The following is a 25,572-nucleotide window of genomic DNA, read 5'->3' as shown; positions in this document are numbered from 1 at the left end:
CTCCTGGTATCTGCATGGGTTTCCTCTGGGTGCTCCAGTTTTCCACCCCCAGTCCAAAGGTGTGCAGGTTAAATGGATTGGCCAGGGGAAATGCAGGGTTACAGTGGTAGGGTAGAGGGCTGGATTTGGGTGGATACCCTTTGGAGGGTTGGTGTAGGTGCATTGGGCTGAATGGCATGTTTCCATACAGTAGGGTTTCAATGATCTAAAATAAGGATTGGCAAATGGGATTAAGGGAGACTTGGAGGGGTCGTGGTAATTTCATTGGATTAGTCCTTGCTGAATACTCTGGGCACATGGGTGTAAATTACAGCATTTGACGAATTTAAGTCTACTTAATGAAATCTGGAAAAGAAAATGAATCTCGGTGATGGTGACCATGGAACTATAAGTGATTGTTGATTGTTGTAAGAGGACAGGAAATCTGCTGTCCTTACCTGGTCTGGCCTACATGTGACTCCAGACCCACAGCGGTGTTGTGGACTCTTCACTGTCCCTCTGCAATGGCTGGGTGAACCTTTCAGGTCAAGGGCAGCCAGGGAGGGGCAGCAACTGCTTACCCTGGCAGTGAAGCCCATGTCTCAGCAAAGAATAGTAACAAAAGGGAAGGGGGTCAGTCCTTGACTATTAATTATTTAAGTTAAAAGTCACACAACACCAGGTTATAGTCCAACAGGTTTAATAGGAAGCACTAGCTTTCGGAGCGCTGCTCCTTCATCCCATAACCACCTGATGAAGAAGCCGCACTCTGCAAGCTAGTACTTCCAATTAAACCTGTTGGGCTATAACCTGGTGTTGTGTGATTTTTAACTTTATCCACCGCAGTCCAACACCGGCATCTCCAAATCATTAATTATTTTAAAGTCATATTAAAATATTCGTTGGTAGACCTTTTACAGCAGGAAGGTCTTTTTGCCTGGCCACACCCATCCCTTTACCCTTGTGCTTTCCTTCAACTGTATTTTTTGTGGTAAAGTTTTGTCTGATTTTTGGGTTCTGAATATTTCACATGAATACAGCTAAAGCCTGCATTGATGAATTGTGCCTGCAGAGAGCCAGCCAGTGAGGAGGTGTGAACAGGAGCTGCAGTTTGTGATAGCACACCAGCTCGGCACAGACCCTGTGAGATATGACCTGACAGGTTGGATCAACAAGGCCAAGCAAAACCTCTCGCTAGAGAATGCCAGCCAGCTACTGCAGGAATCCAGAATGTAAGTGTTCCAGCCTCATGGCCAAGATGACCAGCTAAGATCCAAAATCTAAAACATCAACCAGCTGTTGTATCACTGCAAGGGTTCCAGACGTTTATGCATCATCAATATATGTGACGTTTCCATATAAAGACCAGAAGACTATAAGGAACAGGAGTAGGCCATTCAGCCCCTCGAGCCTGCTCTCCCATTCAATAGGATCATGGCTGATCCAACACTCCTTACATCACTTTCCTGACTTTTCTCTTTAACCCTTGATTCCCTGGTTGATGAAGAATCTATCTATCTCCACCTTGAATAGACACAATGACTCTGCCCCCACAGCTCTCTGTGGCAAGGAGTTCCAAAGACTCTCAACCCTCTGAGAGAATATATGCTTCCTCATCTCAGTCTTAAATCGATGCCCCTTTATTCTGAGTCTATGCCTTCTGGTCCTAGACTCTCCCATAAGGGGAAACATTTTCTCAGCACTGACCCTGTCAAATCCGACATGTTTCAATGAGATCACCTCTCATTCCTCTGAGTTTCAGTGAGTTTAGCCCAACCTGGTTAGCTTTTGCTCATAAGACAATCCTTCCATCCTAGGGATCATCCTCATGAACTTTCTCTGAACTGCTTCCAATGAAGCAATATCTTTCTACAAATAAAGGAACCAAAACTATTCACTATTCTCTAGATGTGATCTCACCAACACCTTGTACATTTGCAGTAAGTCTTCCTCGCTCTTACACACCAAATCCCTTGAAATAAGTGCAAACAATCCATTAGCTTTCCTGATTAACTGACTCACCTTTAATCATCCTCTCTGTGTAATGAGGTCAGTGCAGTGTCTTCAATCAGTTACTTATCAATTGTATTTAAACATCAATAATCATAGAACTCAGACCATGTGTGTAGGTCTATGATATCATAACCTTGTGAATTGCTATTGTTGTAAATAAATTTCAAGATGTCTGACTCAAGTTTCTTTCGCTAGGGGACTCAGTTGATCCCTTAAGTGGTCATCAATTGGCTACTGTCGAACTTTAATTGGTGGTGTGTTGGGAAGATTGCCCATGGATCTTTCATCCAGAAGTTGATCGCTGGCAGGGTGGAAAAGGTAAATAATTGGACAGGTTAGCACTGTTGAAATAACCTAACCTCTTCCTGAGATTTGCCCTCTTCCTGGTATGGGTTTCTCAACAATGCTATCCCTTCTGATTATTTACTCTACGTCCTTCTGCTCTGTCATCTTTAGGAATGGAAACTATCCTCTTTGCTCAACTCCCATGTCCCTACTAGTGCACTGAATGCTGAGAACTGGTTCAACAATTCTCCCAGAATGGATCCTTTAAACCCTATGCATTATCAATACGTGTTATACCCATTAACAGATCAATCAATATGGAATATTTTATTAATATCCAACTCCCTTGTGGGTCTTTGCCATGGAATGGATATATGATTCACTTTGGTTTTCTAAAAAACACATTCTTTTATTAACATCAATCCAATGAGGTTTGTGAAAGCTTTATTTAAAATATTTTTCTTAATAATGTACAAATAATACGAGGAATCTCGGCTAAGCTTGATGTTCCTCTAAACTGAGATCCTCCTGACTTATGGAATGTAAACTACAGAAAGACATTTCATAGAAAAATATAGCAAGGAACTGAGGCCCTGAGTACAAGACCTATTAAAAGGTAGACAGAGTATGACAGAAGTGAAAACTGAGGGAGACAAATGATTGTACAGTGGTGAAGGTGCTGTTGCTCCTTGAATGGAGCTTTCATCCTGAGCTAGAAGTGGGTTGGGAGGCAGATGTGTTGGCAGTCTCTTATAATGGTCAGCATGCCACAATGTTGGCATGGTCCCGCCTCTGGCCTATTTCCAAAGAAGTGGTTTCTGGAAGGTCATGGCTTCTTGGCCACCAGTGGTGAGTGGCCAATTAAGGCCAATCTTCCTCCACTGCCTAGACATTGTTGTCCAGATGCAGGAGGGACCCCTGACATGTTTTGGAGTCCCTGGATAGAATTGTGGCATCCTCTGAGTATCGGGCTGGTGGTGGGGTGGGAGGGTGGGGGTGGCATGTTGCTGGTGGTGGAGCTGATCATGAGACATGGCACAGGTCAGTGCCAGAGGTACATCTGTGAAAAGTACAGCATAGATCTGTGGAGCTATGTGGTCCAGAACTGCAGGCCAGCAGAGAGGACACTATCCTTGTGCAGTGATGGCTCACCAGCTATGGCCAAAGTCTATTCAGTGGGTATATGTATCTTGAGGGCATTCTTCACCCATGTGGGCAGCGCTTTCTGCCCTGACCATTGGTACTGCTGACCTCCCAGACCTTCAAAAGACCCATTGGCCCATCCCTGTAGAGTCTACACCATCACTTGAGTGTCTGCTCAATCTTCCCCAGCACCCTGCTACAGTCGCATCAGAGAATCCCTACAGTGCAGAAGCAGGCCATTCAGCCCATCAAGTTTGCACCAACCCACTGAAAAGCATACTACTCAGAACCACTCCCCTACCTATCCCCTAACCCCTGATACATCCCTTAACACTGTGGAGGAAATAGCATGACCAATACACCTAACCTGCAAATCTTTGGACAATGGGAGGAATCTGGAGCACTTGGAGGAAACCCACGCAGACAAGGGGAGAACATGCAAACTCCGCACAGACAGACACCCAAGCTTGGAATTGAACACAGGTCCCTGGTACTGTGAGGCAGCACTGCTAACCATTGAGCCAGTGTGCTGCCCTATTTCTCCTTGGGACCTCCATTTGTGAATTCCCCATTTTATTCCAAGACAATCAGAATGGGACAATTAAAAAGGACATAGTTTAGCATTAACAATCTGACATCTTTAAAGAAAAGAGACAGTGAAATTGAAAGCAGTTAAATGATTTCCACATTGTGGTTGGACATTGGTCCTCTAGACCCTGAAGTATCTTGTATTTCTTTGCTGGTTTTGTTTTATAATTCTATCTGTAATGTTGAACACAGCACTGACAATGAAACACAGCTAATCTATTCCATTACTTCCTCCAACCAGTGAATTCCTCAAGAGCCTTTTCTCTTCACGATCTAAAATCCCAATGATATGTCGGTCAGTGTCTGGTTTGGAAGGCACTTCCCAGCAGGCTTTGCAAAGGATCAGCTGTGTCCGGAAGACATTTAGCACCAGCTTTGCAGCTGTGAAGCGAAGTTCTGTATGTGCACAGATCAAACTGCAAGTGGTAAGTGTGAATAGGATGGGGGGTTATATTTATACTAAGGATGGATGCGCTTGTCTCCATTCATTTCTGTTTCGCACAATTAAACTGATGGAAGCCCATCAAATTCAGTCCCAGCACTGCATTCTGGACAGATTGCTGGGGCTACTTCTAAAATTGAAAGTAATAGAAGGAAAAATCAGGAGAGTTGTAAAATGGGCAGCCATTTGGCAGCTTTGCAAAATTGCTCTAAATCAAAATTGCTCCCTTAGTCTTAATATTTCAGCCTTCCTTTCCCTTTTATTGCTTTTAGTTGCAATTTGTTTTCAAGAAGGAGACCTTAGGGCTAAAATGATCAAAGAGTTTGAGTGAAAAGCAGGAACAGGCATTGAATTGGATGATCAGCCATGATTATAATGAATGGTGGGCCGAAGGGCCGAATGATGTACTCTTTCTCCTATTTTCTGTGTTTCTAGATAACTGGTATACCGTGGGTACAATTCAGCTTGCATTGGTGGCATACCCATCACAACATAACTAGAAACAATAGGTTGAATTTCCAGAGCTCTAACCCACAACAATGAGATGGTAAAAGTATAATTCACACTGGGAGTTGCAGCCTGGAACTATTTGTTGTATAGAAACTCCAGTGTTTTTTCCATCACATGTCTAACCTGGTCCCATTCTTAGAACCCAGCATTGATGTATATTGGAAAGATTTGTGAGTTGAGACTTTGCCCATGTTATGAATGCACCTTTTTTGACCATGATGTTCTGGGCTGTGTTTTGAACTTTGTACTCCTGGTTCAGAGGCAGGGATACCATCCGATATATCAGCAGACCCCCTTCATGAGTTGGGAGGATCTCTGGGAATGAGAAGCAATGACATAATGCACTGGTCTATGACTACCACAGTGTGTCTGTAGTCAAACCTATTGTAGGCACCTTTGAAATACCCGTGTAGATTTGTGTTACAAGACAAACATTTACCCAATAATGTGCAAAATTGCCCAGTTATTTCCTGTGCACAAATCTAACCCAGTCAATTAACACCACTCCCGGTCATCCATGATGAAAGGGATCATTGTCAGAACTGTTAAGCAGCACTTACAAAGGAATAACCTACTTATTGATGCCAAGTTTGGGTTCAACCAAGGCCACACTGCACCTGATCTCATTATAACCTTGGTCCAACCATGGACAAAAGAGTTGAACTCCAGAGTTAAAGTGATAGTGGCTGCCCTGGCATCAAGGAGATGTGATATAGTTAATGGGAAATAGCGAAAAGTTCTCCATTGGTTGGAATCATACTCAGCGCATAGGAAGATGGTTCTGGTTGTTGAAGGTCAGATATCTCAGTTCCAGGACATCTCTGCAGGAGTTCCTCAGGGTAATGTCCTAGGCCCAACCATCTTTAGCTGTTTCATCAATGACCTTCCCTCCATCATACGGTCAGAAATAGAGATGTTCACTGATGATAGCACAACGTACAGTACAATTCGCGACACCTCGGAGACTGAATCACTTCAGGTTCATTTGCAGCAAGACCTGGATGATATCTAGGCTTGTATTGATAAATGGCAAGAAACATTCACACCACAGAAGTGCCAGGCAGTGACCATCTCCAATGATAGAGAATCCAATCATCATCCCTTGAAGGTCAATGGCATTAACATTGCCTAATCCTTCATCATCAAACTCCTGGGGGTTTATCCTTAATCAGAAACTGAACTGGAACAGCCATATAAGTACTATGGCTGCAAGAGCAGGTCAGAAGCTAGGAAGTCTGCAGCAAGCAATTCACTGCTGTCTCGTGCATCTTCATCCACCATCTACAAGGCCCAAGTCAGGAGGTTGATGGAATACTCTCAACTTGCTTGGATGGGTGCAGTTCCAACTGCACTCACGAAGGCTAACACAATCCCACTTGTTTGACACCCCATCCACTATCTACAACATCCACTCCCTTCATCACGGATGCACAGTGGCAGCATGATGCAATGCAACAATTCATCAAGGGTCCTTCATCAGAACTTTCCAAACCCACAACTTCTACCATTTCGAATGGCAAGTGTGGCAGATACACAGGGACTCCACCACCTACAAATTCCCCTTCACGCTATACACCTTCCTGATTTGCACATTTATCACCATTCTGTCATTGTCATTGGATCAAAGTCCTGGAATTCCCTTCCTGAAAGCACCATACATGTTCCTAGACCCCAATGATTGCATCAATTCAAGATGGCAGCTCACCAGTACCTTTTCGAGGGCAGTTCTGGATGTGCAATAAATGATGACCTAGCCACAGCCCTGTGAATGAATAATAAAAACAGTTCTGACGATACTAAATGCATTGTTGATTGTTTAGTTGGGTCAGACCTTTAAGGAATCATAGATTTGACCAACTCTGCTCATGCAGTTCAATTACAAAGCAAATATGCTTTGTTTGCAAAGGTTAAGTAGAACATAATAGCTCAGCACATTAACCGTGATCATTTATGTCTTTCAAGGGGCTGGTTGGTATAATTTGACTGTAAATATTTTTCTACTAAAAGTTTACTTTTCAGCTTTCCATTAAATTCTGTTGATGGTTAAAGTCAAGAGATCTCCTGGGCTCTTTTTACTGCTTCAAAGAGACCCTGTGGATGTATAAAATCAGTGGAGTGATTAAAACTGAAATTCGGAAGAATTTCTCCTGTTTGGGATTCGATATGAGGGAAGATATGCTCGAAAACCTAAGTTAGCAGCTGAAATTGATTGAAATTATGAAAACCCAAATGGGAGGCTTAGACAAGGAGGAGCTAAATTGAGTTTTGGTGGGAAAGATTGGAAACTTCATAAAAATATTTAAGCTAACCTCTGGTGAATGAATTGGCCAAATGAGCTTGGGAGTGTTAAGAAACACTGACTTTCTTAGAAAAAACTTATTTTATGCTGACAAGTGACATGCAGGTTAATTACATGTGGATAGCTGGGGATAAGAACATTAAATTAAATAGCATTTTTAATATGTTTGACTGTATTACATAAGTATACTTCAGTTTGTGGCTCAGGGGACAAATGGTTTCCCTGTTAGGCTGGCAAGGTACTGGGGATTGTGCGGTGCAGGTAAATTGGAGGGGTATCAGATCTTGTGGGGATAGTTGGAGATTGCATGTGGTGGGACTTAGCTGTGGGTGATTCAGTGATCATGGAGTTTCAGAAATTGCTGGTGATCTTAGCAGTTTCAGCAGCAATCAACCCTTCTTAATACTGAAGTCACTGGACTCGAAATGTTAACTCTACTTTTTCCCCAAGGATGCGACCAGACCTGCTGTGTTCCTCCAGCTATTTTGGTTTTGATTTCAGGTCTTTGGCAAGCACAGTTATTTGTTTTACGTTATGGGAGTTTCAGACTTGGACTAAGAGACGCTGGCTATCATGATGGGTGTGTCCGATACCTGCAGAGGAGTTGTCAACAATCTCAAATGGTGGTGTAAAGTGTTGTTTCTAGAGGAAACAGTCCTGCTTCTCTTGGCCGTAAAGCTGTGCTGTAAATGCTGTAAACCTCCTTGTTCTGCTTCAACTCCTTTTACCTGCTGGGATTCTCCAGTCTCAGGAAATCTGGTCTCCATGGGTTAGAACTAACATCCCTGCTACATTGGACGAAAATTGTGATTAAGAATCTTTTATGGCCTGGCCCATTTCCTGAAAACAGTCACTTATCCCTTAGCCAGGTGAAACTCAGCTAAGATTGGAAGCTTTTTTTTAAGATTAGATTAGATTACTTACAGTATGCAAACAGGCCCTTTGGCCCAACAAGTCCACACCGACCCACCGAAGCGCAACCCACCTAGACCCATTCCCCTACATCTAACACTACAGACAATTTAGCATGGCTAATTCACCTAACCTGCACTTTTTTGGACTGTGGGAGGAAACCGGAGCACCCGGAGGAAACCCATGCAGATACTGGGAGAACATGCAGGGAATTGAACCCGGGTCTCTGGCGCTATGAGGCGCAGTGCTAACCACTGTGCCACCGTGCCGCCCACAAGTTGTTTCGTATTTCAGAATGTAAAGGGTTTCAAATCACGTCTGTAAAAAAATTGCTAACTGAGTGGAAGTGGATATTATTTTTAGGAGGGAACTGTGCAGGCAATTTCCAATGGGAGTCAGAAATGGAAAAGACAATATTGTGTTTGGTTAAAGTCAAATGCTGGAATAGTTAAATATTGCATGAGAATCTTTGGTGACATGATTATTATCTGTTTTAAATTGTACCTGAATCTCCAGTACAGTCTTGTACCAATAATGTGATACAGTGTCCCAAATAATTTCTTCTTAATTAAGTTCAAATAAAGTCTTAATCTGTTTTCTTTAAAATCTTAGGATGTTCTTACAAACCTTATGAAGCGTTCTGAAGCACACTTTGTGCACTGCTTTGTAGCAAGACGAGAGGAGAAAGATACAGAAGGGAAAATGCCTGCTAGTCAAAGGCCTGGAGCTGTAGCAGAGGCACAGAACAGCAAAGAACACCCACTAGCAATGTTTGATGTCCCAACACTGAGGACTCAGCTTCAGGGAACACAGCTACTGGATGCACTTCGTCTCTACAGGCTAGGTACAGTATCTGTTCCAACATTATACTGTGAACGTACTTATTACCTAATTTATTCACACTACTTTAAGCTGCCTTTTTCCTTGCCAACAGAGGTACATTGCCTGTGCTTTGTCACTCCGACTTTACTATAGCCAATGGAGCTCATCATGACAGTCCTGTGGTGGAGCTCAGCTGGGGCTCCCTATTGTAGGGGTCAGCCTGGGAGCCCTGTGATGGAGCTCGGTCTAGGAGCTATATGGTGGAGCTTGGCCTGGGAGCTCCGTGGTGGAGCTTGGCCTGGAAACCCAATGGTGGAGCTCAGGCTGGAAGCCCCATGATGGAGCTCAAGCTGGAAGCCCCATGATGGAGCTCAGTGTGGGAGTCCCGTGGTGGAGCTCAGCCTGGCAGCTCCATGGTGGAGTTCAGCCTGGGAGTTCCATGGTGGGGTTCAGCCTGGGAGTTCCATGGTGGAGCTCAGCCTGGGAGTTCCATGGTGGAGTTCAGCCTGGGAGCTCCATGATGGGGTTCAGCCTTGGAGCTCCATGATGGGGTTCAGCCTGGGAGCTCCATGGTGGAGCTCAGCCTGGCAGCTCCATGGTGGAGTTCAGCCTGGGAGCTCCGTGGTGGAGCTCAGCCTGGCAGCTCCATGGTGGAGTTCAGCCTGGGAGCTCCGTGGTGGAGCTCAGCCTGGGAGTTCCATGGTGGAGTTCAGCCTGGGAGCTCCATGATGGGGTTCAGCCTTGGAGCTCCATGATGGGGTTCAGCCTGGCAGCTCCATGGTGGAGTTCAGCCTGGGAGCTCTGTGGTGGAGCTCAGCCTTGGAGCTCCATGATGGGGTTCAGCCTGGGAGCTCCGTGGTGGAGCTCAGCCTGGGAGCTCCATGGTGGAGCTCAGCCTGGGAGCTCCGTGGTGGAGCTCAGCCTGAGAGCTCCATGATGGGGTTCAGCCTGGGAGCTCCGTGGTGGAGCTCAGCCTGGGAGCTCCATGGTGGAGCTCAGCCTGGGAGCTCCGTGGTGGAGCTCAGCCTGAGAGCTCCATGATGGGGTTCAGCCTGGGAGCTCCATGGTGGAGCTCAGCCTGGGAGCCCCATGATGGAGTTCAGCCTGGGAGCTCCGTGGTGGAGCTCAGCCTGAGAGCTCCATGATGGGGTTCAGCCTGGGAGCTCCATGGTGGAGCTCAGCCTGGGAGCCCCATGATGGAGTTCAGCCTGGGACCTCCATGATGGGGTTCAGTCTGGGAGCTCCATGGTGGAGCTCAGCCTGGGAGCCCCATGATGGAGTTCAGCCTGGGAGCTCTGTGGTGGAGCTCAGCCTGGGAGCCCCGTGGTGGAGGTCAGCCTGGGAGCCCCATCGTGGAGCTCACATGGTAGCCCCGTGATGGAGTTCAGCCTGGGAGCTCTGTGGTGGAGCTCAGCCTGGGAGCTCTGTGGTGAAGATGAGCCTGGGAGCCCTGTGGTGGAGCTCACAGTTTATTATCATGCTTCCATCCAATCAGAAGAAGCAGGCCAAAGATGAAAATGTCACATGGGAAATGTAAAGTTTTTCATTATGGGAGGGAGAACAAGCGAACAGGCTATTACTTCAATGGAAAAAAACTACAGAAAGCACCAACTCAAAGGCACTTAAGATTACTTGTGGATAAGACACAGAAAGGCAGCACAAGGGTGCATCCGGTAATCAGGAAGGCTGATGGAATGTTGGAATGAAAGCAGGAATTGCTGGAGAAACTCAGCAGGTCTGGTAGCATCTCTGAGGAGAGAAAGAGAGCCAAATTTTCAGGATTAGTAACTCTTCATCAGAACTGAGTTCACTGGACCTGCAATGTTAATTCTGCTTTCTTTCCACAGATGCCACCAGACCTGCTGAGTTTCTCCAGCAATTTCTGTTTTAGTTTCGGATCTTCAGCTGCTGCAGATCTTTGTTTTATTTTAATGCAGTGTTGGCTCTTACGCCGGGGGGGGGGGGGGCATGGGGGGTGGGGGGGGGGGGGGGGGTTGGAGTATAAGAGTAGGGAAGTCTGACTGTAACTGTACAAGGTGCTGATGAGACCACATGTGGAGCACATTGAGCAGTTTGGTTTCCTTACTTAAGGAAAGATATCATTTCATTGGAGGCAGTTCAAGATAAGGTTATGAGGATGATTCTTGGTATAGGGGATTTTCTTATGAGCAAAAGCTAAACACGTCGGCACTCTACTCACTGGAGTTTAGAACAATGTGAGGTGATCTCATGGGCTTGACAGGGTCAATGCTGAGTGGATGTTTCTCCTCATGGGAGAGTCTCGGACCAGAGGGTATAGCCTCAGAGGAAAGGGCTGGGAATTCAACATTTGAAATGAGGAGGAATTTAATCTCTCAGAGGGTTGTGAGCCTTGAGAGTTCCTTGCCACAGACAGCTGGGGGAGGGGCTGGAGGTGGCGGGGGGGGGCAGAGTCCTTGTGTATGTTTAAGGCTGAGATAGAGAGATCCTTGATCAGTCAGGGAATCAGGGATTGCGGCAAAAGGGCAGGAAAGCGGACATAACAGATGTCGGATCAGCCACGATCCTATAGAATGGTGGACCATGCTCCTGTTCCTATTTCTTATAGCCTTTGAATCTGGATGAAGATGTCCTGCATCCATCCTTGGCTCTGTAGATTGCTGTCTCAGTGAGAAAGGGGAGTGTTTTGACAATGAGTTTGGAGTGAGGTTACCTATAGTGGTAAAGGTTTTTAACCTTCTCAACTCTCCAGTAGAAACATGTCCTTAGCATGGAGTTGAGAACACCATCTGGAGGGCAGCCCAGAGGTCGGGAAACTTTATTTAAAGTTATTGGTTTTTTAAAGTCACCCGGACACCACTGTTCAAACAGCTGGCCTTAAATTAGCGATGAGATGGTGAAGTGGGGGTCACCTCAAATGCTGCAATTATTCCTGACAACAAAGCGAGTGCAGGACAGACTATCAGAGAAATTGTCTCTTGCTGACAGAAATCTCCAATTATGTGTAAGTCTTGTAGGTGTCGTTTCCACATGTGTCTGATTTACTTGCTTACTTACTGGAACTTGCTTTACACTAATAATGTGACGTGATTTATTATCATTGAAACACAAGCTATATGCATGCAATACTATAAGTACATCTTTCTCTCTAATTTCCCTAGTAACCTTACAGTTCTTAAATTACCATGCCCTCACACTGCTTTAAAGTCTGTTTTGGAACTGCAAGATGATAATGAAGTTTATATTACCCGGATTGCAGCTCTGAACTGAGACTGAGATTGTTCTTCTCCCTTCCAAGCTTCCTGCTTCTTGTGTTGTCTCCGGAGTGTCAGTCCCTTTTGACTTGAATAGCCCCTTGAAATACAGTCCCTTTGAACATCCCCTAGTACACTACCTTACCATCGTTTACTGTGCCAGCATGGTAACCAACACACAGATTCCTCCTATGTAATTACACTAGTTTGATGCAGCAATGTAATCAGCATAATTCAGTTACTCCATGTGAATGAGTTTCCATCTAAGAGAAACATGTTACAAAAGGCAGTATTGGATATTGTAATTTCCCTATTGAGCAGGCTTCAGGGGCTGGGCTGCTGCAAAAACAGTTTGACTAAAACTCTGTCCGAAACCTTGCAGCACAGTTTCATCAACACCTCTCCAATAGAGTCAATGATAGTTGTGTATCTCTCTGGCCCATTTGACAGTGAATTCTGTAAGCTTCCTGGCCTACTGTCTTGACTTCCCTTCCTAGCTTACCATTTAGTTGACCAGTTTCCCAGCATGCCGTTCAATTGGCCATTTTGCTGTCAGTGTCCCAAACTGGCTGTTATTTTTTTTAAAAGGGGCATTCCACTACCTCCTCAGTCTCACCCTACACTCAGACCATTGTGGCAGGCAGTAGGCGTCCCCAGGTAGCAAAAGGCAGGACCCAGAAGAATATTTTCAACCTAAGAACTGCTGAAAAACTGAAACAGAAACAAAAATTGCTGGACAAATGGAGCAGATCTGGGCCAGATAGATATGCATCTGTGGAGAGAGAAACAGAGTTAACATTTTGGGTCCACTGAACCTTCTTCAGAACACTGAGTGTCTCCAGTGATATTGGTTTTTGCCCAAGAAGAATATTACCCTGGGGGTGGGGCTGGGTGTTGTCTTAGATGCAGCTCTCTGGCCATGTCGGAGCTGTAGTGTAGAAGAAGGCTGAGAAGGTCACGGGCACATGTGCTGTCATGCAGTATGAGCTGACAGTTCAAACCAACAGCCAACAAATGCTGTCAGTACCAGTCTAGGTTACAGTGGCACTAATTCCATTCAGTTTTGCTTATTCCAGGGTCAATTGCAGACTTGTCATGTGGCAGCATACCCATAGTTTATGGATGCCCTGTTTGCATTGGCAGTGGACTTCATCGCCTTTGCTGTGTGTGCCAGCTATCTGGATGCCTACATTCTGCAAGAGTCATGCCTACCTCAGTTACAGAACCCATCTCCCAGGCTGCTTCCTCAGTGATGAGAGACTCACTTTAAGGGAGTTCTCACTCTCCTGAGAATGCCACAGAATGGGGCCCAATAGAGTTACAATGGGAACCATGTTCAGATATGGACCACCGTTGAATTGGTAGTCAGGCTGTTGGAGATCCACCTCAGCTGTTTTGGTGGCATCTGTCAGATTCTCCAGGACAGTTCCTGTGCATTGTGTCCTGCACAGTATTGGGCAGAAAAGGGGCAAGCAACTTGGAGTGTGGGTGAGGGAGATGGCAGAAGCTGGTGAAGGGTCTATGTCAGGGAAAGTGTCTCTCTCGGGATACGCATGAACTTTATTGTGAAGACACAATGTAAACCTCTACTGCTAAGTGAAGGGTGTCATGGTATTACCCATTTCCCCTATAATTCCTTCAGAGTCTGCTAGGATCAGGTTTCTGCAGAATCCTGATATATAACTCCCATCTACGCTGCAGGAACAATTATCTGACCATCAGAAAAATCTGGCCCTTTGTTTCCCTGTTGAGTGAAATATCTCTTTTTAACTCATTACTGGGTTGTGGCTTTCAATGGCTGCGCCAGTATTTATTTCCCATCCCTAGCTGCCCTTGAGAAGGTGGTAGTGAGCTGCCTTCTTGAACTGCTGGAGTCCATGTTCTGTGGGTAGATCCACAATGTTCTCAGGGAGGGAATTGCAGAATTTTGACCCAGCGACAGTGATATATTTCCAAGTCAGGATGGTGAGCGGCTTGGACGGGAGCTTGGAGGCAGTGGCATTCTCATGTATTTACTGCCCTTGTCCCTCTAGATGGAAGTGATTGTGGGTTTGAAAGGTGCTATCTAAGGGTGAATTTCTGCAGTGCATCTTGTAGACAGTACAAACTGCTGCCACTGAACATCAGTGGTGGAGGGAGTGGTTGTTTGTGGATGTGGTGCCAGTCAAGCAGAGGCTGCTTTGTCCTGGATGGTGTCAAGCTTCTGGAGTATTGTGGGAGCTGTCCCCCCATCCAGGCAAGAGGGGAGTATTGCATCACACTCCTGACTTGTGCCTTGTCAACAGAGGACAGTCTTTATATGAAGTCAGGAGGTATGTTATTTGATGTAGGATTTTTAGCCTCTAACCTGCTGTTGTAGCCAAAGTACTTATGTGGCTGCACAGTTGAGTTTCTGGTCAATGGTAGTCCCCAAGAATTTGATGGTGGGGGATTCAGTTATGGTATCACCATTGAATATTAAGGGGTGGTGGTTAGATTATCTCTTGCTGCTGACGGTCATTGCCTGGTATTGGCTTGATACAAATGTTGCTTGCACTTGTCAGTGCAGACCTGGGATTGTTCAGATCTTTTTGCATTTGAACATGGACTACTTCAGTATCTGAGGTGTGGTGTATGATGCTGAACATGGTTGGGCCGAGGACAATACCCTGAGGAACACTTGTAGAGATGTTCTGGAGCTGAGGTGACTAACCTTCAACAACCACAATCATCTCTCCAGGACACCCGTACCACTCAACCCCACTGACCCACGGCTGAACATTTCAACTCCCCCTCTCACTCTGCTGAGGACATGCAGGTCCTGGGCCTCCTCCACCGCCACTCCCTCACCACCCGATGCCTGGAGGAAGAACGTCTCATCTTCTGCCTCAGAACCCTTCAACCCCAGGGCATCAATGTGGACTTCATCAGTTTCCTCTTTTCCCCTCCCCTCACCTTACCCCAGTTCCAAACTCCCAGCTCAGCACCATCCTCATGGCCTGTCCCACCTGTCAATCTTCCTTCCCACCTATCTGCTCCACCCTCCTCTCCGAACTATCACCTTTACCCCTTCCTCCATGCACCTATTGGACTCTCAACCACCTTCTCTCCACCCCCACCCACCCTCACCCACCTGGCCCTCTCTCACTGGTATCCTCACATACGGATGAGGAAGGACACCACTTTGACTGGGACAACACATCCATCTTAGGACAAGCCAAACAAAGACACGCACGAGAATTCCTGGAAGCATGGCATTCCAACTGGAACTCTCTCAACAAACTCACTGAGTTAGACCACCTACCACCCCCTGAGAAAAGGAACAGGAAGTGACTTCACCACAGGAAAAGACATCACCAACCCAAAGAAACTCAAACATATAAATAGAAAGCAGGAATTTTCAGCTATGCTTCGCATGAGGTCCACTGGAGATGTTACGTAGTAAGGTAATGAAATGTCTAGAAATGAATCTTCCAGCTCAGAGAGCAAACCTACATCCAAAACTTCAGCCTGAGCTACAAGTCTTCTCAAAACTCGCCCACCCCTTCCCATTTATCTCTCCACCCCCGAGTCTTCCAGCCTCATTCCTGATGAAGGGCTCCTGCCCGAAGCGTCGATTTTCCTGCTCCTCGGATGCTGCCTGACCTGCTGTGCTTTTTCAGCACCACTCTAATATTGACTCTAATCTCCAGCATCTGCAGTCCTCACTTTCGCCTTATTGCATGCCAGGTATGTTCCCTTGATTGCCATTGACTTGGGGTTTGCTGGGGGTCATTGCTGCTTGGGGCACCTGGTCAAATGAAGCTTTGATGTTAAGGGAAATCATTCTCTCCTCTCCTCTGAAATTCAGCTCTTTCGTCCATGTTTGAACTATCCTGCTTTAGTTTATTTGCTGAAATCATCCCAACGCTTTGTGAAAAACAACATGCACTTATATAGCACCTTTAGCTCAGGAAAGCTTCACAGGAGTGTAATCAGATAGAAATTGACCGTCCAACCAAGGGAAAATAATAGAACTGGTGGCCCTCAGGATGTTGTATTACTGATTTGTCCTCAGATTTGTCATTAAGGTCACAGTTTATTGCTTGAGAAGCTCAAAGCAGAGGACAATTAAGGCCAAAGATATGATGTGGAGTTGGACTCACAACCATTCCTGATGAAGGGCTTATGCCCAAAATCTCCATTCTCCTGCTCTTCAGATGCTGCTTGATCTGCTGGGCTTTACCAGCACCACTTTTTTGGAGTGGAGTCACAAACAGGCCGTGTGAGGTAGGGCTGATAGGAATCATTCTTTGATGGATGTTAAGAGAGCCAATTGGGATTTTAGGGCAATGTGGCAGCTTTTGTAGTTACTTTCTAGCACTATCCCATAAACTGTGACAGACTACAACACCTTAACATGTCATAATGGGACTCGTCACTACCTGGGTTGTTATTCCAGCACCATTTACTACAAAACTAACACACCTTACTGGACTGTTGATATTTTTAATGTATCAAAATATCCCAGGGTGCTTCACAGTGGCAGAAATAGCATAATTAGACAAGAAGTGACAGCAAGCAGCATAGAGGACACAAAGACCTATGGCTGAAAGCCTTGTCAAAGAGACAATTTTTTAAAGAGCACCTTGATTGTGAACTGCTTTGAGGTGATCTGTTGTCATGAGAAACATATTATATATATTTGAAGACATTTTATGTTTAATCTTTCTTGGAAGATGTAAGCTTCATGCACTTGTGAACAAAATGATTTTAGTTCAAGTTTTGTGGGACTACCTGGAGTGGTTTCTTTAAAAAAAGATCATTGTGCATATAGGAGGTCTTTTTTAAAACAAGGCTTTGCAGAAATCAGATTGATGTCTGCTTGCTATTCAGTGGGCCCCTGCTGGGACTGTTTGAACAGTGATTGATTTGGAGAGATTCCTGCTTTTATCCAGTCTTCATTTGATAGACAAGAAACCTGTGAGAAAGGGTTTCCCAGCTGATCTCTTCCACTTCTGAAAATAATACCCTTTTGTTCAGTTCAAGATGAAACTATTTCTTCATGTGAAAAATTGGCTGCAGGAACTTCTCATATTACATTTTTTGAGCAAGCTGTGTCTCCTAAGGCTCCAGAGACAACTGTACATGATTAATAACTAGACCTACATGCCAGAACACCAGAGCAATAAACCTTTGAACATTTTATGCTTTATCCTTTTACCTTCAAGAATAACTCATTGGCCAACGTTATTTATAGAAGCCAATCTCTACAGAGAAATTCATTGCATTTTCCCTTCCCCTGAAGTATGTGTGTCTTCATATGTCTGTGTTGTGGGGTTATTTACACAGATTAACATTTATACTTCTATATTACTGACTGTGTACATAGACTAATTATTGTATATCTAGTTAGTACATCTTTTTTCATAATTGCATGATTGTGATGAGTTGGTGGTATAGTGGTAAATGTCAGTGAAGTAACCATCCAAAACCCCAGGCTGATATTCTGCCGACATGGGTTCAAATCCCACCCTGGCAGGTGGTGAAATTTGAAAGGTCTGTGCAGTGGTTGTGTTCCATCTCTGGACAAGGGGGCCTGGGTTCAAATCCCTACCAGCCTCCAGAGGTCATAGAGTCATAAAGCATAGAAACAGCCCCTTCAGCCCACCTTGTCTCTGCTGACCAACAAACACCCAAACTACACTAATCCCATTTCCAGGCGCTTGGTTCATAGCCCACTACTCTGGTGAAATTCTAATGAAAAGGCATCTCCACTTTTAATTAACAGTCTTAGCATTCCATGGCAAAGTTCATTCAAGATTAACGTGAAAATGCAGCAACTTCCTGCAGGGCAGTTGACAGCTAGTTGTGATTTTTGCAAAGCTAATGATGAAACAGTACAAATCATACAGTGCTTTGAACTCATGGGATGTGGGTGTTGCTGGCAAGGCAAGTATTTGTTGAGTCGAAAAGTGTGGTGCTGGAAAAGCACAGCAAGTCAGGCAGCATCCAAGGAGCAGGAGAATTGATGTTTCGGGCATAAGCCCTTCATCAGGAAAGATATAAGATTCCTGATGAAGGACTTTTGCCCGAAACGCTGAGTCTCCTGCTCCTCGGATGCTGCCTGATCTGCTGTGCTTTTCCAGCACCACACTTTTCGACTCTGACTCTCCAGCATCTGCAGTCCGCACTTTCTCCCAGCATCTGTTACCCAACCCCAATGAGTAATAACATCTCTGAACAGGTTAATTAGAGAGCATCTGAACAATGATTGTGTTCATTAAGAACCTGATTAATAGATCTTTTGATTTGAACTCTGACATGGATAAGATATTTAATTGATCATCTTGTTGACCATTGAAATTATTTTTGTAGTAATGCAATGGAGTAGTGGGCCTACAGTGACAATGCCCTCCTCCCCTTTTGGTTGTGTCAATATAGTTGAAAGAAATGTGAGGCAACAAGGTAGCGAGATTTAAGGAAAGAATCTGAATGCAGGTCAGGCATTGCGTTTTCTCACTGCTCCTGGGGTGATGTGTGATCTCTCCTTCTCAGACGCGTTTGGCAATGATTTTCTGATTTGGTTATTTTGCAGGATTCCCTGATCACATGGTTCATGGTGAATTCCGGCGTCGGTTCCAGGCTCTGGTTCCAGCTGTCATGAAGAAATATGGAGCAGCATTTATGGTCACAGATGAAAGGAAGGTGTGTGCAAAACAAAACCAGTGTCAATAAGTGAAGGATTCACAAGGATGAACCATGCACATTTCATATTATTCTATTGCTCCCAACTCTCCTGAGAGGCAGAAAGATTTGGGACGGGGAGGGAATTCTGTTCTGAAAATATAAGGATGGTCAAACCTAAAAAAAACTTGCAGGTCGTTTTGCTACAACGTGTGTCTTATTAATGCGAACTTGCTGTAACACGATTGACAAATTGGGAATGCTTTCTAAAGTCTGGCCTTTTAAAACATGTGTTGGCTGTAACATGATTACATCGTCAACACTTTAAGCACAGTTTCTAAAGCGTGATTTTTCTACAATGTGAGGTTCCACAAGAATGCAACTATCCCATTATAGAGGAACTAGCTGTATTTGTGTTTTAGTCTTCTGCATTAACTAACCCATCTTCCATTCTGCTTGAAATGCTACTAAAGATTGCATCTTAATAACTCAGATTATTCCAGGCATTTATCTTCAGCTGTACAAATTTCCATCTGTTATCTGATCTAAATTTGTTACTGTGCTAGTTTATGCTTCTCATTCCTGTTCCTGTTATTCTGCTTTTCATCAAATGATAGAAAAGACTCTAAATATAGTAGTTATTGAATACTTTATATTCTTTTCTATAATTGTCAACTCTTTCATATTATGCAGATAATTACAATGTGATTAAGCTTTCAATACACCTTTATTTAAATGTGGATGTTCATGAAAAAGCCTTATTAATTAAATACACACTTGCAAAGATCTACCCATTACCTTCATTGAGTCAAAACAGGAAAGAAACGCTCAGGTAAAAGGATAGAACTTAACAACAGAAATCACTGGAAAAGCTCAGCGGGTCTGGTAGCACCTGCGCAGAGAAATCAGAGTTAACACCTCAGGTACAGTGACCCATCCTCAGAACCCTTCTGAGTTCATCTCCACCGATTCTCTCCACAGATGCTGCCAGACCTGCTGAACTTTTCCAGCAACTTCTGTTTATGTTTCTGATTTCCAGCACTCGCAGTTCTTTCAGCTTTTTAAAAAAAATGGATGGTTAACTTGACAGTGAAAGGTAATCTGTTTGGACTCAGGAGCAGTGAATGTGAACATCAAACTCTAACCCAAATTTATAAGAATATTTCTTCCTCCTAAGCTTTTTGGCAGGTTTTAGAATCAAAACCACAGAAGGCAAAGCATTAAGTGATTAAACTATAGGTACAAATCTTTGCTGATTGGGTTGCGGTATGGGACTGTAGTTGGACCAGTGTTTTTATAACCTGGATATAGCCTCGGTTTCAGAGGTAAGTGCAGAAAAAATACATCTGTGCAGGAGAGATAGTTAGTGACAGGAGCATGGCTCACATTTTGAGATCAGCCGGAAGGTAATGTTTCTAAGCACTGACTTTTGAAGAAACCTATCCATGAAGATCTAACGATCTCTGTGATTGTTTTTTGCCTTACACAACAATAGTTTGTCTATGGTGTCAACTCAATTTGACCATCAAGTGTCCAACAATGTTCATATCAGCAAATGAGATATCAGCCAATCACATTGAAGTATTCTCACGCACAGCAGACCAGGAAGTAAGTACTATGATTAGCCATCATGATTTTTTCAGTGAGATTGGCATACATGTTAGAAGTGAGATAGCATAAACAAACTTTGAAAAATGTTATTTCATTAAAGGATCTTGGAATTGTTTATAAGAATACGAAAATGTAAGATTACACAAATATAAAATTATTTCTTTGGGACAAGCAAGGTTCTTCAGAAGTGGTTATAATTTAGTAAGCTGCATACCCAGTTACACTTCATTAACACGGTCCAACATTTTTAATGAATAACACTTCATCATTTGCTTTGCTAATTTACAGCCTTATGGAATCAACACTGGTTTCAACAATTTGTGAGCTCTGCCCAGATTTTGTTTCTTCATTCGTTTCTAATTTTCAGTTTGCTCTCTTGTTTTAGCTGTGGGGCAGCTGAGGTTCTTATTTCTGCCTACAATGCCTCCTGTGTGGATACACCCCATGTTTCATTATTTATGACTTTCCCTCTTCCAACTCATTTTATCTCTTCAGTCTTACTATCACTCTATCAACGATCCTCTTGTTCTGTTTGCTACCCACCCTTGATTAAAACCCATTACATTCTGGACTTTCCTCCATTCTGTTCACAGGTTATTGACCTCAGATTGTCTTTCCCTCTGCAAATGATGCTGTCTGTTTGCTACATATTTCGAGCATTTTATGCTTTTATTTTAGATTTCCAGCAAGTGCATCATCTTCCTTTTGTAACTTTTAGGTGCTTTTTAATGGTGTCAGACCAGCATATAGGGGGGAATTCTCAGCAGATCAGTGATTTTGAGTTGTTTATAGTTTAAGGGAATATCAGCAGCACACACCTATGGAGAAGACTAGAATCACTGACAACAACTTCTGCATTTCCACATTTAACTGAGCATGTGTGGACTCCAGAAGTAGCTGGAAAAGCACAGCCGGTCAGGCAGCATCCAAGGAGCAGGAGAGTTGACGTTTTGGGCATTAGCCCTTCATCAGGACTCTCGACTCTGATCTCCAGCATCTGCAGTCCTCACTTTCTCCTCCTTCCAGAAGTAGCTGCCAGTTTCAGGAGAGTTTTGAAGACAAATGTGATCCTTCTTGCCCCCCCGTGCAACTGTAAACTCTAGGCCTAAGGGCTGAATCCTTGTAGCAACTGAAAAGTTCTACCTTTGATCCAGTTGAGGATAATATGCTTCCTCCTCCTCCACACTCGCAAAACCTGCTTCCCACCCCAAGAGCTGCTGGCACACCGAGTGTTGGAACTGGCCACTGCTGAGCATACAGGATGAAGGAGGGGGGTTCTTCCATAAGTGAGATGTGTCAAAGGCAAGGTATGTTTCCTTTACTGAGGCAGCACTGAGCCAGCAGACCCCAGCAATCAGGGTGGCAGGTGCTGGTGCACACCATAACTGATGCCTTTGGACTTCAATCATGGACTCCACTGGGAGGCACAGTTATATAGCGTGGAAACAGACCCTTTGGTCCAACCAATTCATGGTGACCGCAATCCCAAATGTAAACTTGTCTCACTTGCCTGCGCTTGGCTCGTATCCCTCAAAACATTTCTTATTTATGTACTTCCCTGAATACCTTTTAAATATTATAACTGTACCCACACCCACCACTTGCTCTAGACAGTCATTCCTTACATGAACCTCTCTTTGTATAAAACAAAATGCCCCCAATGTCTTTTTTAAAATATTTCTTCTCTCACCTTAAAAGCATGCCCCCTAGTCTTGAATTCCCCACCCTAAGGAAAATACACCTGCAATGAACCTTCTAAACACCAGGTGGTGTCCTATTTATTGAAGGCTTTTCTTTATTCATTCACGAGATGAGGTTGTGGTTGGGCTAGGCCCAGCATTTATTGCCCATCCCTAATTGCCCAGAGGGCAGTTAAGAGTCAACTACATTGCTGTGGGTCTGCAGTCACCTGTAGGCCAGGCCAGGTAAGAAGGGCTTGGCCATGTGGTCTGCAATAATTGCCAACATGGTCACCATTAGGACGAGTGTTTAATTCAAATTTCACCATCTGCCCTCCCCGTGAGATTTGAACCCATGTTCCAAGCAAATTAGTCTAGGGTTCTGGTTTAATACTCCAGGGACATTACTACCATCTGACCATCTTCCCAGTTGGTGAAGGGACACTAAAAAAGCTTTTGGGGGGGAGTTCCAGGATTTTGTCCCTGTCCTAAATGAAGGAATGATGTTACATTTCCAAATCAAGATGGTGTGTGGCTTGGAGGGGAACTGTAGGTGGCAGCGTTCCTATGTATCTGCTACTCTTCTCCTTCTAGCTGGTATATGTGGGAGGGTCAGAAAAAAGGAATGGATGGGGTCAAGCAGAGAAAGGTCACAGTCTGAATCGATATTCCCAATAACAACAAAGGACAGAACCACTGCACCAACCCATCTCCTTCCATCTCTCACTTTCTTTGATTCCTTCACTCACTGCTACTTCTAAGCGTCTCTTTCATCCATCAGATTGCTTTCCCCCAACCGTTCACCTCTAATCACATGAAAGAGACTCAAAGCAAGTGAAAGACATCTAGTGGACTGCTAGAGGAAAATATCCGTGCGATAAGAGAAATCAAACAGAGATGCTCTTCACTAGCAGCTGAGCGAGTTCAAAGGAAAGAGGGTGATGTCAGACTGCGAACAACAGTGGATGATCTTTTCTGTCCAAAGGATTTACCCGTTCAGAGAGAATAAAGATCATCTGTTGTGAGATCTCTCCTGTTTGCTCAGTCAGTGGTTTGTTTCGGAGTTGACTGCATAAATGAAGGTGACCTCCACCAACCCCCCCAACATTCCAGCACAAAGGAAGCTGATATCCTTCTGTTAAGCTGAAGACATCTCAGTCTGCCCAGATAAATGTCTAAATCTCAGTGGCACTACGTGAAGAAGGCCAGCTGATTTGTGACTGTGTCTGATACCATTTCACGCCGACAGATATGACAAACTCTTTGCTTTATTTCATTGCTACTTCAGTGATCTTCTTCAGGAAAGGTGACTGTTTGGTTTAACTATTTAATAACAGTCAAAGATTCCAAAAGATAATGTGGGAGCAACTGTGAAACACACCAACAACATGGTACAGTGCTGTATAATTAAATAACAATGGTTAGCTTCTTATGTGGTAATGGTTGCACTGAGAGTACACAGGAGAGTTTGAAAGCAAAGTGCAAAATCTTATGGGACAAGAATCATTGATAGCACAACATCTTATTCTATAAGGTTTTTCTTATTTGGGAGAGTTTTGTCACTTGTTCAGGGTTTGGCAAATGAAGATTTCTTTTTCAGGTCTGCGGTGTATTTCAAATTGCCATCCTTTTTGGGGAAGGGAGATTGGAAATTGACAGCCTTTTGCCCAGAGTTTGTTCTTTCTGCTGCAAGTGAGAGCTGTTCAGGTTTATGGCTGAAACACACGTTGTTTGTACAAAAGATACTCTGAGTACAGAATGATCAGAGACAGAGTGATCATACTAGTTTTGACCTTTGAGGAAGTTGGGAATATCAGAGGCTCAGGTTTTTGATTTGGATTTTCACTCCTCTTTCGTTCGGGCTGGGTAGAGATGGCATATATTGTATTACACGGAATACCTCATTTGGGCTAGTCCAAGTGGACCAGAGGGTATTTTCCTGCCCATTATTGTTCATATGCTCAGCTTTTCTAAGTTTTGTAGGTTAACAATAACATCAACAGGAGTCATAGAATTCCTACAGTGTGGAAGTCGGACCATGGAGTCTGCACCAACCCTCTGAAGAGCATCCCACCCAATCTCTATAAACATAGAACGTGGAACATTATGGCACAGTACAGGCCCTTTGACCCTCGATTTTGCACCATCCCGTGGAACCAATTTAAAGCCCATCTAACCTGCACTATTCCATTATCATCCATATGTTTATCCAATGACCATTTAAATGCCCTTAAAGTTGGCGAGTCTACTATGTTGCAGGCAGGGCGGTCCACGCCCTTACTACTCTCCGAGTAAAGAAACTACCTCTGACATCTGTGCTATATCTATCACTCCTCAATTTAAAAGTATGTCCCCTTGTGCTAGCCATCACCAGCTGAGGAAAAAGGCTGTCACTGTCCACCCTATCTAACCCTCTACTTACCTTATAAGTCTCGATAAGTCAGCTCTCAACCTTCTTCTCTCTAACGAAAACATCCTGAAGTCCTTCAGCCTTTCCTCAAAAGACCTGCCCTCCATCCCAGGCAACATCATAGTAAATCTCCTCTGAACCCTTTCCAAAGCTTCCACATCCTCCGATAATGCGGTGCCCAGAACTGTACTCAATACTCCCAGTGCAGCCACACCAGAGTTTTGAACAGCTGCAGCATGATCTCATGGCTCTGAAACTCAATCCCTCTACCAATAAAAACTAGCACACTGTATGCCTTCTTAACAACTGTATTGACCTGGGTGGTAACTTTCAGGGATCTATGTACATGGACACCAAGATCTCTTGCTCATCTACACTACCAAGAATCTTACCATTAGCCCAGTACTCTGTATTCATGTTGCTCCTTCCAAAATAAATCACCTCACACTTTTCCGCATTAAACTCCATTTGTCACCTCTCAGCTCAGCTCTGCAGCTTGTCTATGTCCCTCTGTAACCAGCAATATCCTTCAGCATTATTCACAACTCTGCCTACCTTAGTGTTATCCGCAAATTTACTAACCTATCCTTCTGTGCCCTCATCCAGGTCAATTATAAAAATGTCAAACAACATTGGTCCCAGTTCAGATCCTTGTGGTACACCACCAGTAACTGAACTCCAGGATGAACATTTTCCATCACCCTCTGTCTTTTTTCAGCTAGCCAATTTCTGATCCAAAGCGTGAAATTGCCCTCAATCCCATGCCTCCGTATTTTGTGCAATAGTCTACTGTGGGGAACCTTATCAAAGGCCTTACTGAAATCCACATACACCACATCAACCACTTTACTCTCATCCACCTGTTTGGTTACATTCTCAAAGAACTCAATAAGGCACGACCTACCCTTCAAAAAACCGTGTTGGCTATCCCCAATCAAATTGTTCCTCTCTAGATGATTATAAATCCTACTCTTATCATCTTTTCCAACAACCGAAGTAAA

General features: G+C 44.2%; 1 protein-coding gene across 6 annotated transcripts in view; it reads left to right on the top strand.

Annotated features, from left to right (window-relative positions):
* Nucleotides 1-25,572, top strand: part of LOC140488098 (unconventional myosin-XVIIIb-like) — a 483,418-nt gene that overhangs the window by 279,330 nt on the left and 178,516 nt on the right. For all 6 annotated transcript variants that reach the window (XM_072587853.1, XM_072587851.1, XM_072587852.1 and 3 more), the window contains 4 exons: nt 1,052-1,211; nt 4,250-4,433; nt 8,784-9,015; nt 18,783-18,892. In XM_072587853.1, the coding sequence (XP_072443954.1) occupies nt 1,052-1,211; nt 4,250-4,433; nt 8,784-9,015; nt 18,783-18,892 (686 nt within the window). The remainder of the gene's footprint in view (nt 1-1,051; nt 1,212-4,249; nt 4,434-8,783; nt 9,016-18,782; nt 18,893-25,572) is intronic.

Source organism: Chiloscyllium punctatum, chromosome 17 (genome assembly GCF_047496795.1).
Source record: "Chiloscyllium punctatum isolate Juve2018m chromosome 17, sChiPun1.3, whole genome shotgun sequence".
NCBI classification, from domain to species: Eukaryota; Metazoa; Chordata; class Chondrichthyes; order Orectolobiformes; family Hemiscylliidae; genus Chiloscyllium; species Chiloscyllium punctatum.
Note: the sequence above shows the minus strand (reverse complement) of the source record. Positions and strands in the feature narration are given on the sequence as shown.